At 44.1% G+C, this 13,383-nt stretch overlaps 1 protein-coding gene across 1 annotated transcript; it reads right to left on the bottom strand.

The window, feature by feature from the left end:
• Positions 1–4,084: 4,084 nt before the first annotated feature.
• Positions 4,085–11,989, bottom strand: ZSCAN10 (zinc finger and SCAN domain containing 10). The gene is made up of 5 exons (XM_043999793.1): positions 11,582–11,989; positions 8,951–9,140; positions 8,436–8,509; positions 7,333–7,390; positions 4,085–5,691 (listed from the first exon to the last, which is right to left on the bottom strand). Exons 1-5 carry the CDS (start codon positions 11,987–11,989, stop codon positions 4,085–4,087), a joined length of 2,337 nt encoding a protein of 778 aa, XP_043855728.1.
• Positions 11,990–13,383: the final 1,394 nt, after the last annotated feature.

Below are 13,383 nucleotides of genomic sequence, written 5' to 3'. Positions count from 1 at the left end.
ATGCCTGGAATACACTCAAGAACTTCCTGTCTCTTAGAATCCCTGGTTTGCTTTTTTTTTTTTTTTTTTTTTTTAGTGAGGCAATTGGGGTTAAGTGACTTGCCCAGGGTCACACAGCTAGTAAGTGTTAAGTATCTGAGGCCAGATTTGAACTCAGGTACTCCTGACTCCAGGACTGGTGCTCTATCCACTGCGCCATCTACCTGTCCCCCTGGTTTGCTTTTAAAAGTTTAGTCTATGATGCTGAGTGAAGTGAGCAGAACCAGGAGAACTTTGTACACAGTAACAGGAACATTGTGTGATAATCAGCTGTGACAGACTTAGCTCTTCTCAGCATTACAATGATCCAAGACTCATGATGGAAAATGTTCTCCACATCCAGAAAAAATAACTGTGGAATCTCAATGCAGATTGAACCATACTATTTCTTTTTTTTGTATTTTGAGGTTTTTCCCTTTTGTTCTGATTCTTCTTTCACATGACTAATGCAGAAATGTTTATGATTGTACATATATAACACATCAGATTTCTTTGTCTTGGGGAGGGGTGAGGGAAGGGAGGGAGGGAAAAAATTTGGAACTCAAAATGTTATAAAAAACAAATGTTGAAAACTATCTTTACTTGTAACTGGAAAATAATATAAAATACTTTATGATATTAAAAAATAAATAAATGAAGAATAGAAAAAAACAAAGCTCAGTCTAAGTGACATTTCCAATGAGGACTTTCCTGAGATGTGAGTCAACAAGCATTTTTTCTTCTTTTTTTGCGGGGCAATGAGGATTAAGTGACTTGCCCAAGGTCACACAGCTAGTAAGTGTCAAGTGTCTGAGGCTGAATTTGAACTCAGGTCCTCCTGAATCCAAAGCCCGTGCTTTAACCACTGAGCAACCTAACTGCCCCTAACAAGCATTTTTTAAGTGCCTTTTCCCAGCCACAGTGCTAAATTCTGGGAATACCATAAAAGGTCACCAAATTGTTGTAATTTACTTTGTTTGCTTTATGTTTACTTTTTAAAGTACATGTTTCTTCTGATAGAACATAAACTCCTTTAGTAGCCCTGGGTTGTTTTTGTCTTTGTATTTACCATGCTTAGTGTATAGGAGGCACTTAATAAATCCTCATTGATGGATACCTAGAACCTTCCATGCTAGAAATCCCCTTTCCTAGTCATTAATCTTTTTTGTCCCACTTTGGAGATGTCAGTTGCTAGCCCCCTTTTTGGAAGATGTTGCCCTGGTTGAGAGGAGCTGCCCCGATGTCCTTCCCTTGTTGCCCCAGTCTTCTCTTTCTGCTCTGCTCTGCTCTTAGGTCTATCCAGTTAAGCAATATAGCCTCCATGAGTTAAAGTAAAATTTATGAAATACAGGTCTATGGTTTGGCACCAGTCTGATTCAATTCCTCTGCAAAATTACCTTTAATCCCCACGTCAGTTTCAAGAAATAGAACACTCTTTATTATCAACTGAACACAAAAGTTTACTGTTGACACTAAAACTCCTCAACAATTTGGTGCTATCATGCCCTATTACCATCTCCATCTGCTTTTCTCTGCCTTTGTTTACCCTGGTCTTATTTCTGAAATCCTTTCCTTCAGTTAATTCCTACCCTTTCTTCAAGAGCCATCTTATATGGGAAGCCTTCTCTGATTCCTAGTTGAGTAAGACCTTCCTCAGGCCTTGAAATGCAGAGTCCCTTTCCCACAGCTTAATCTTAGTTTTATTTTGAGTTATACCTGCACGGGAGTTATATTCCCTTAATAGACACTAAACTCCAGGAGAACAGGAACCATTTTTCTTTTTGGGGGCAGGGGAATGAGGGTTAAGTGACTTGACCAAGGTCACACAGCTAGTGTCACATATCTGAGGCTGGATTTGAACTCGGGTCCTCCTAAATGCATGGCTAGTGCTTTAGTCACTGTGCCACTTAGCTGCCCCAGGAATCATTTTTCTTGCTATTTTTCCGTATCAACAAGCAGAGATCTGGGGCAGCTAGATGGCGCAGTGGATAGAGCACTGGCCCTGGAGTCAGGAGGACCTGAGTTCAAATCTGGCCTCAGACACTTAACACTTACTAGCTGTGTGACCCTGGGCAAGTCACTTAACCCCAATTGCCTCACTAAAAATTAAAAACAAAAAACAAGCAGAGATCTTCAATAAATAGTTATTGAAGGAAACCTCTGCAGTATTCATAGGAAGTTACAGTTGAACATTTGGCTAGATTTAATGTTCTGAGGTAACATGGAAAGATATTGAGGATGTATATTTGATTTTTTGGGGGGGGGGGGCAGGACAATGAGGGTTAAGTGATTTGCCCAGGGTCACACAACTAATAAGTGTCAAGTATCTGAGGCCAGATTTGAACTCAGGTCCTCCTGAATCCAGGGCGGGTGCTTTATCCACCTAGCTGCCCCTTTCATATTCTTTTTTATTAATTCCCATGTTTTACATTTTGAGACATGGCAACTGTGTGGATTTGTTTAGCTTGATTATGCTTATTTGTTAAAAGGATTGTGGCATTTTTTCATTTGGAGATAGTGGAAATAAGCATTTCTATAGTGTCTACCCTATGCCAGGTATGGTGCTAAGTGCTTCTCAGAAATATTATCTCCTTTGATCCTTACAACCACCTTGCAAGGTAAATGCTATTGTTATCTACATTTTACAATTGAGGAAACTGAGGCAAATAGAGATTAAGTGACTTGCCCATGATCACACTGCTAGTTAAGTGAGGCCAAATTTGAACTCAAGTCTTCCTGACTCTAGACCCAGAGCTCTAACCATTTCTCCACCAGTTGCCTCTAGAGGAGCTATGAGTATTGAGAGAGCTCATTGGTAAATTTTTAAATGTGTAGAAGGAAACTTAGGGGGGTGGCTAGGTGGCGCAGTGGATAAAGCACCAGCCCTGGATTCAGGAGTTCCTGAGTTCAAATCCGGTCTCAGACACTTGACACTTACTAGCTGTGTGACCTTGGGCAAGTCACTTAACCCCCATTGCCCTGCAAAAAAAAAAAAAAAAAGGAAACTTAGGGAAAACCATAAGCAGATTTGCTTTAAAAGTAGCATGTTGAATTTATTTTATTTATTTATTTATTTAAAAAGCAAATTTTGTGTATTAGAGGTTCAGTTTCACATGTACTCTTTTTTGGTTAAATTCAGAATATAGAACAATTTAAAGAAATATTTTGTCTAAAGAAAAAAATGTTTAAATCTTATCTGGGTGCACAAATGCCCAATGAGTAGGTCTTTCCTGAAAGATCCATGGGAGTTTGTTGAACATCCTACCCCTAGAGTAGTTAAGGTACGAGTCTGGGAGGAGCACCCAGAACATTTAGTCACAGGAAGGTATAAGGGACTCCCTGGCCCCATGAAGTTCTGTGATGTAGAGGGCTTGGTTTGATTGTTTTTAAGCCCTTTGCCAGTACAGGGTGGTGTCCAGTTCCAGGATCTATTAATAACCAGCTCCCAGGCTCTGTCTCAGGCTCTTTCCTGAGGACGCTGACGGAGAAGGGAGCTAGAAATGCGCTCTCCCTTTAATAGATAGGAATCTAGGCCTTTCTTCTCTCTTTACCAAATTCTTATTCTCCTTAATAAATGCTTAAAAGTCTAAAAAAAAAATAACCAGCTCCCAAACAGGAGTTACTTAGGGTGCATGAAACTTCAACTGTTCAAAGGCCAAAGTCTTTAGGTCTGCAAAAGCAGGATCACTGGAGAAATACTCAGGATTATCCTTCCTCGGTGGATATCTACTTCTCTCCGAGTTGAGGGAGTGAGAAGTATCAGTGAGATGGTTGTGGGTGAAAAGTTAAGAGGGAATAAGTCCAAGAAAACTTTTAAAAGGCCATTATTTTGCTTTGTTCATTTTGGAGAGGAAAGGTTGGGGGAAAAACTAGGAAGGAAGTATGAGAATGGCACACAGACAGGGAGCTAGATGGATGCCTCCTGATAAGGCCAATTGCCCTGTCCTGTTTATTTTCAGTTCCTTGGAAGACTGGCAATATAAAAGCCTAGCAGAGATCCCTCTAGGTGGGGCTCAGGGTGTTGGGCAAGGTTTGGATCTCGGCCAAGTAAGAGTTTTAGAGATACCTAATACAGAGTCTCCTTCACATGAGTCCTCAGGTGTCTCATCAGGTGAGAATTGCGGCTAAAACTCCTTCCACATTGGCTACAGGTATAGGGTCTGGCACCTGTGTGGATGGCTTGATGTCTAAGCAGGTTACAGCCCCGGCTGAAGCTCTTTCCACACTGTTGACACTGCTGGGGAGCCTCCTTGATTGGGCCTGCCAGTTCTTTAATCTCTTGGCCTGCTTCAGGACTATCAGTTGCTGGATGGGTCCCAAGGTGGCGTTGCAGGTGGGCATTTCTGCGGAAGCTCCTTCCACAGGCTTGGCAGCGGTAAGGCCTCTCCCCTGTATGGGTCCTAATGTGCCGTACCAGGTTGGAGCTGTTGCGGAAGCAACGGCCACACGTGTCACAAGGATGAGGTTTCTCCCCTGTGTGTATGCGCTGGTGACGAGCCAAGTGGGCACTCTGGCTGAAGCGCTCCCCACACTCACTACAGCGGCATGGGCGTTCACCAGTGTGACTGCGCTGATGGCGGCTCAGGTCCTGGCTCTGGCTGAAGCGTTTGTTGCACTGGCCACAGTGATGGGGCCTTTTTCCACCATGGGTCAGCATATGGCGTGCAAGGCCAGCCCTGCGCACAAAATGCTTCCCACACTCAGAACAGGCATGAGGCTTTTCACCAGTGTGCACACGGCGATGACTGGCTAGCTGGGAGCTCTGGCTAAAGGCATGTCCACAGTCCTGGCAGGAGAAGGGCCGTTCCCCTGTATGTATTCGCTGGTGAGTGACCAGATGCTCACTCCTCTGGAAGGCCTTGCCACATTCACCACATATGTAAGGCTTGTGCTCAATAGGAGCTTGCTGCTGCTGCTGGTGGTTACTGGTATCTGGAAGAAAACTTTTGCCATATTCAACACCTTGGATGGGCTTCTCATCGGCATGGAGACCCAGGTGGCGTTGAAAATTGGCATGCCGCTGAAAACCCTGCCCACAGATGGAACACAGGAAGGCTGGTTTGATGTCCTGTTCTGTTTCCCTGGCATGGCCATGTAAATGTCGCAGGAGGCTGGACCGTCGTTGGAAACCCTGCCCACAGTCAGCACACAAGAAAGCCATCTCTCCAGAATGGGTCTGCTGGTGTTTTCTCAGGTGACCACTCTGCCGGAAGCATTCCCCACACTCAGAACACTCATATGGACGTTCATCTGTGTGTGTCCTCAGATGAAGCTTGAGGATGGAGCCACGGCCAAAGTTTTTCCCACAACATGGGCATTGGTAGCGCTTGAGGGAATCGTGGCTTCTTCTGTGTGCCTGGAGGCATGACAACTGGGGAAACCTTATTCCACACTCAGGGGAAGTCTTTGGTGTCTCCTGGGACACAGGCTGGGGCTTCTCTTGGACATCACAGACTTTTATCTCCCAAACTTCACTTTTACTAGGGGGGGATATTCCTTTACTCTCTAAAGCAGTAGGGCACCATGGCCTGTCAGCCCTCCATTGAGCCTCTTGTCTATCTTCCCTGTCGGGAACCAAGGAAATATCCTTGTCCACCTTTCCTGGAATCGTTGCAGGTTTTTCTGAACCTTCTTGCTTTATTTTTTCCCTATTCTGTGTCCCAATTCCAAGCCCTGGCAGGGGGAAAAACAGAAACATATGGCGGCAACAGGCGCAGCATAGAGAAGAACACTTGATAACAATGATGTGGGGGAGAGGGGAGAAAACCACAAAGCAGAAAATGGGAAATAAAGCAGTCAGTCAACTAAATACTGTCCCTCAGGAGGGGAAGTAGAAGAATCTTGCTCTGCGTTCCCCCGGGGAGTGGAATGAATAAGGGAGTGAATGATGCTAAGAACCAAATACCATCTGTGAGGTTCCATTGACATTTGACTTCATCAATGAGGTTAACTCTCTCAACTCTCATGTACAGAAATTCTTTCCACCAATTTGGTAACTTAAAAGAGTCTTAAGAGGATTGTCTATGACAGTGAAAAGTGGAGTGACCTGCCCGATGTGACACAAAGAGGTCAATGGCAGAAATGGTACTCAAGCCCATGTCTCATGGTTCCAAATAAGGCCCTTTCCTTGCTTCCAAGGAACTAAGCTAGAAAAAAACCCCAGTATAACTTTCACTTGATGGAGATTACACATTTTGGGGGGTTTTGAATCATCAAATTTCGGAACTACCAGAGATATTAAGGTATCATTTAACTCTTACAAAGTCCCCATTTTTCTGATCAGGAAAATGAGGTCCAGGTCACACTCTCACAATAAGTCAGCAGCATCCCAGGACTGTAAAGATGCTGGGCTTCCTGCCCCTCCCCTTTTACTGCACTGACTTTCAGAAGGTTCAAAGAGTCTGGAACCTCCTGTGCTATAATGTTCTGTTCATGGCTATTCCAATGGCTGTTTGTATTGGCTGGAATGACTGGGACTAAGTAAATGCTCCGCATGAGTGAATCTAGCCAGCACTCAGGGCTGAGCCCCCTCTTCTTGTAGTATCCTTGCTCCTTTTTAGAATCTTCTGGATTTTGCTTTCCTGGAAAACTCTTCTCTGAGCCATGGGAGCATAAACAAAGAGGAAACTTTCTTAGGTTAAGGGGAACATTAAGCAAAATAGATAAAAAGGCTCAGCCACTGGTCTTTGGTAATTTTTTCTCAGTCTGCAAAACTTACTAGGTCTTTACTTCTGAAAACCTATCTACTTAAGACACTGGGTCCTATCTGTCCCTGCCCCAGAGCTATGCTGAGGCCCTTGAGGGTGGGAGCAGCTCTGAGCAGAGAATGCAGAGAATTTATAGGTTAGCTGTATAGTTGGGACTGGATAATTGGGTCAGATCACCAAAGTTTACAAACTTTGTTTTCTTCCTTTTGCCGTCTCCTCATTCCAGTTTAAGGTTCCCTAGATGGGGCAGGTGTGGGGTACTGTGGCTACTGCAGGGGCCACAAGAAGAACTGTGAGCAAGCAAGCAGGAGGGATCTGGTGTGGAGCCTGTTACGGAGCAAGGAAATTCCAACAGAAAGCAGTCTCAAGGGTTTTTCTTTCTATCCCCAACAATGAAATGCATAAAAATATGCTTGGCGAATTGAATTGTGTTGCCCTTTCCCTCCTGGAATGCTTATTTACATGGGGATAAACTGTTTAAAAAGTCAAACGAGAGGGAATTGCCAATAGTTCAAAGGTTCTGGGATGTCAAGGCTTGCCTTCCCTCTACCCCACCAACATGGGGCACAGTAGAAATGTCCTAGTTCCAGAGATGAAGGAATCTTACCTAGAGGGGGTGCAGGCCAAACTTTCTCCACTATGACATCCTCAAATGTCAGAGACTCCTTGAAATTCCAAGGAAGAGAAAGAGATAAAAATAAAAAGACAATTGCCTCAACACCCACCCCCCCCCCCCGCCCCCCAGTCCGTTTCTCTAGGAACAAATCATGGCAGTACTGATAGAATAAGAAGGGATTGGAAGCATTAGGAGCAAAGTGTACGTTAGAGAGTTGAAGAGCTTTTGGGGAAGAGGAGATGAGCAGAGAGGGTCAGAGGAAGAGGTTGGGAAAAAAATCACTGGACAAAAATCATTAAGGTTCTAGAGCAGGGGGTAGCTAGGTGATGAAGTGGATAAAGCACTGACCCCGGATTCAGGAGGGCCTGAGTTCAAATTTAGCCTCAGACACTTGACATTTACTAGCTGTGTGACCCTGGCCAAGTCACTTAACCCCAATTGCCACACACCCCCCCAAAAGAATCAATTCAACAAATGTAAGGGGGCAGCTAGGTGGCACAGTGGATAAAGTACTGGCCCTGGATTCAGGAGGGCCTGAGTTCAAATGCGGCCCCAGACACTTGACACTTACTGGCTGTGGGACCCTGGGCAAGTCACTTAACCCTCATTGCTCCGTGCAAAAAAAAAAAAAGAAAAAGAAAAAAAAGAGTCTAGAGCAGAGATCTTAGATACCCTGCCTGAATCAGATTAAAAGGTAACCCGGAAATATTTAACAAAAGAAATAAAAATACCGCAAAACATAGATGTTTATATGTGGTTTTCTAAGTCAATATGCAAGCATCCTTTTCTATTTGAGATGGATACCACTAGTCTAAAGAATTTATGGTTCAGGGGCAGCTAGGTGGAACAGTGGATAAAGCACTGGCCTTGGATTCAGGAAGACCTGAGTTCAAAAAAAGAATTTATATTTCTCCTTGGGAGAGAGGAACTGAAATCCCAAAAGTTAATTTGTTGGGAAACTGGTCTTTCGGTCCTTTGTCCTGCTGTCCCTGTTACCATTGTCCCCCCTCTCTCTTCCCCCTTCCCAGACTTGGCATCCCAATAGGACAGTCATTCTGTAATCTTAAGAGGAACATCCACAACCCCCAGCTCACCAGCACAGTTGCTAATTCCAGGTCTCTGGATCTCTCCTCCTGGGAGGAGGAAGGGCCTTGAGGAATAGTTGAGCCTGAGGGAGAAGAAAGGCATTATAGGGGCAGCTAGGTGGCACAGTGGATAGAGCACTGGTCCTGGATTCAGGAGGACCTGAGTTCAAATCCAACCTCAGACATTTTATATACTTACTAGCTGTGTGACCTTGGGCAAGTCATTTACCCCCAATTGCCTCACCAAAAACAACAAAAAAAAGGAAAGGCATTATAAAAGGGTCCATAACTGTACCCTGAAACTTTCCTGCTCACTCCTCGGGGCCAGTTGGTCCCCATCCCCAGGTCATATGCGGGATAGAGGCAGGCAGGGCAACACTTGCTAGTGCAAAAAAGACACTTCCCTGTCTGTACCCAGCAAAAAATAACCATTACCATTTCCCACTCCCTTTCTCTGCCATGTTTGTGCCCCTATTCTCCACCTTGGATCACTCGCAGCTTTCCCAAGAAACCCAGCTCCTCACCTTTCTCTTGGTAGAGATGGAATTCCCCTTGTAGGCCAGGAGTTAGCTGTTGCTTGGACCTAGCTAGAAGACTCCACTTCCCCTCTGAAGGCTTGGCTGGTTCTTGTTGGGGTTTCTGGGGCTCCTCTCCAGTCATCACAGCTGTTGGCTTCTCTGAGGGCACAGTCCATCTGGGTGTGTGGCCAAGGACCTGGGAATTGCCCATAAGGATGAAACCCTTGTGAGAGGTCATTCATTCCTCAAAGAGTTAAAATTAAAACTCTAAACCCCTTAAAACAAAGCCACCTCTAGAAAGACAGGAATAGAAGGCACATCGTTGAATTCCTAAGGTTCGAAAGGAACAGAGCTAGAGTTAGAGAGAGAAGGGAAGTTGAGAGATTAACATTGATCATCAGTCCCTGAAGACAAAACCAGAAGAAATCGATCACCATTACAGTTGGGAAGATAAAGATTAAAAAAGTTATTTCAGTGACTCCTCAATGCCTAAAGAATTATCATCCAACTGCTTAGAGTAATATTCAAAGGCCCCCACAATCTGACTGTAACCTACCTTTTTTGTCTTACATTATTTCCTCAGTGCTTGGTTCCCAGCAAGTCCCCCCACTTTCCCACCTCTGATGCCTGCAATGCCCTTTTTTATGCTCTTCCTCCATCTTCTTTTGAAGCCCTCCCCATCCTTCAAGAACTAGCTCTATGCTACCTCCACCATGAAGCTTTCCTAGATCCTTCCCTTTCATTGGATCATCTGATAACATTGGTGTGGGAATCTCCTACTAGGGAGGAACTTCCTTTACCAATGCAAACTGGTACCTTCTCTGCAACTTCTGGTTTTAGAGTTTCCAGGGGCACTAGGAGGTTAACTGACTTGCCCCAGGTGACCCGGGCCAGTATGTTGTTAAGAGGCCAAATATGAATCTTGGTCTTCCAGATTCCCAGGCTATCTCTCACGTTACTTTTACCACATTCTAATCCATGGTATGTTTACCTGTGTACCCATTTTCTATGACCATCTTAGTAAGCTGCCTAGAGGTAGAACAAAATAGCGAACTTATGTACTTTCAGATCATTAAATGAGTATCACTAGAAAAAGTGAAAGAAAGTCCTTTTCCCGAAGACATTTCTTCCCCTACTTCCTCAATCCCAACTGGTGATTTCATTTCATTTGTATGGGGAATTTCCCCGTGAGGAAATTCCTTCTACTATTCCAGACCTTTGTCTGTGTCACTGCCAAGGGTCACCCACAGCAGCAGAGGACCTGAACCTAATTCTTCAGCACTTCCCAGGTTAGCTCTCTAGCCAGACACTCTTTATTTATACTGGTACACTCACCTCCACCCCACCCCACAGATCTAGTTATTTGTTCTAGTATAACCTAAAAAAGGATAGCTCTATAGAAATAAGAGGCTACAGAACTCCTATCTAACGGCTATAATAATTGGGACAAAAGCCTCTACCACAATTCCAACCTAAGTAACTTACTCTCCAATCTACCAGACTCAGAAATCAGAGGCTAGACGAGCTTCTTAAAATAAATAACCTAATTAATTCTTCCTTTATTTTATAGAGAATGGAACTACAGGGGCAGCTAGGTGGTGCAGTGGATAGAGCACCAGCCCTGGGTTCAGGAGGACCTGAGTTCAAATCTGACCTCAGACATTTTACCCTTACTAGCTGTGTGACCCTGGGCAAGTCACTTAACCCCAATTGCCTCACCAAAAAAAAAAAAGAGAGAGAGAATGGAACTACAGTCTAGATAAGGGAGGCAACTTGCTCAAGGTCACAGCGAATTGAAGACAGAGACTCGATCTGACTACCTTAGGTGTCATCCAAGAGTTAGATGTGACAGAATATGACTGAACACCAACAATCAAAGAGCCTAAAGGAACCAACACCTTCCACCCATTGTTCCTAGTTCTACTCTTGAGGGGCCAAGTCAAAAAGAGCCTTGTTCTTTTTCCATGTTATCAGCCTTTCAAACACTGTCATAGCTCACTCTCACTCAGGTCCCCTGAGTTTTCTCCTTTCTGGCTGAACCCTAACTTGAATAAGTAATGTTTACAAGTTCCCTCCCCATCTCAGCTGACCCCTGTACATATATTTTATTTTCATCCAGCAGAGTTTTGAAAAAGCAGGTTCCCCACCTCAAGGAACTTACAGCCTAGAAAATGGCCACTGTCATGCCTACAATATGACTCCCCGAACTCAACTTACTATTTTAGATGACCACGGCAGGGTACAGTGGTGCCTCTGGCTCTGGATAACGTTCTCCTAATCCAGCCTAAGATCACATTAGCTTTTTTGGGCTTTTACCACCTTCCCCTGTGCTTTACCCTTTACCCTGTTCCTGAATTCTTCCAGTCTACTAAATCTCTTGGACCCTTTTACACTGATGTCTGTCTAGCCATATAACTCTCCTAGCCTAGATTTGTGCAACAGGCATTTCTGAGACTAAATGAAAGGACTCTCTATATTTCCCTATTAAATATCATCGTAATGTATTGGGCCCATTTTTTTCTGGCCCGAGGGAGTCAGTTTTGGAATGCTCAGAACTTTTTCTACTACCCCATGATGCCTAATCTTAACCTTCAACCGCTAAGTCTTTGTTACACCAAGCTAGATTTCCCTTCTTACCTTTGGCCTTGCTTTGCTAGACTCTGTCTGCAAATCCTCCACAAGGGTCACCACTTCATCGCCATTCCTGGGATGCTTCCCACGCACCCAGGCCTGAATTTCTCCCGGGAGGACAAGGAGGAACTGCTCAAGCACCAGCAGCTCCAGAATTTGTTTCTTGGTGTGGGCCTCTGGCTGTAGCCACTGACAGCAAAGCTCCCGGAGTCTACTGAGAGCTTCCTTTGGGCCTGCTGCCTCCTGATAACAGAAGTGCCTGAATCGCTGCCGGCAGGCTTCATGTCTGGGCAGACCTCCTTCATGGATGGATTCCTGCTCCCAAGAAAACTCTTCTTCAAGTTTCACTATTGGTAGTTCTTGCTTCACAGGAGTCTGGGACTGGGGGGCAGCCAGGCTTGGTCTTGCAGACATCATTCCCTTGGGTGGGTGGATGGGGACCCTCACTCCAGTAGAGATTAATGCAACCTTTAGGAACCTAATCCAGTCCACAATCGCCAAGTCTCTGCTCCACACTTTAACAGGATACCTGGGGGGGGGGGGCGGGAAAGCTTCTACGTTTGAGTACTTTTGAGGTGAGTACTGCATCAGCAAGAAAAACACAGAAGGAAGATTAGGAGAAAATCCCCCGCAGTCTCCAGACTTCTGGGTAATCTACTTTAAATGACTGTTTAAATATGTTAACAGAGTAATTGTTAAGAGTTAATGGGTAGTGGTTATCACAATGGTTAGCCTGGAGGGACTTGGGGTTTTATAAAAAACCGGATTCAGATTGCAAAAGAGTTTGTCAATTGACAAGTTATATGGAAACTGGAGAACTGGATAGAATGGTCAGACATCCAAAACCAGTAGAGCCAGTAAGAGATGTGACTAAAACTGGAGAATCAGAATCACAAAACTGAAATAAAGTTCAATTTAACAAGCAATAAAGCAACTACTGCAAGTAAGGCACTGGGAGAGACAGACCTTAAGAAATGGTTCTAGTTCAACTGCTAGAGGCAGCATTATAAGTAGCAAGTATGGCACTGGACTTCAGAAACCAGGAAGAAGCAAAATTCCCATTGCTAGGTGATAAAATGGATAGAGTACTGGACCTGGAGAAATAGGAAAGATCCTAGTTCAAATCCAGCCTCAAGTATTTACTAGCTGTATGACCCTGAGTAAGTCCCTTAAGTTGTAGGGATCAAATGAAGTATTTTTTAAAGAGCTATACAAATGCTAGTTATTATTCAACTGTCCAGCTGGCTTGTTGAAGGATTGGATTGGCAATAGAACCTCAGTCCCCAGGCTCCCAGGTCAATGACCTTCCATTGTACCTTGCTGTCTTCTGTACCTACTATAGCTGATCAGAGGAATTCAGGAAAAGTCCATTATTAACCTTAAGTACATACATCATTCTAAGGGAACAGAATTGAAAAGGTGCTGAGTGAGTACAGTGTGGGAAGGGTGGCAAAACTCCCTTTTTAGGATCCTGAGTTTCTTTCAAATGTCTTACAAGAAGACTTTCCTCATTCTTTCCTCTCCTTCCCCCAAGTTAATTAGTTTTTGAGAAGGTAAGCCTAGACTAGAGAAGCAGGGGCTGTTACAGTTTTTTATTGCATTCCCCTCTGATTGCTTTATATTATTATTATTAATTTGCACAGTGAGTCAATGTTGAGATCCTTTCCAGCAGTAAAGATTTATGATTTATATATATATATATATATATATATATTTTTTTTTTTGCAGGGCAATTGGGGTTAAGTGACTTGCCCAGGGTCACATAGCTAGTAAGTGTTAAGGGTCTGAGGCCGGATTTGAACTCAGGT

Source organism: Dromiciops gliroides, chromosome 1 (assembly GCF_019393635.1).
Source record: "Dromiciops gliroides isolate mDroGli1 chromosome 1, mDroGli1.pri, whole genome shotgun sequence".
NCBI lineage: Eukaryota > Metazoa > Chordata > Mammalia > Microbiotheria > Microbiotheriidae > Dromiciops > Dromiciops gliroides.
This window is presented reverse-complemented; position numbering and strand designations above follow the sequence as displayed.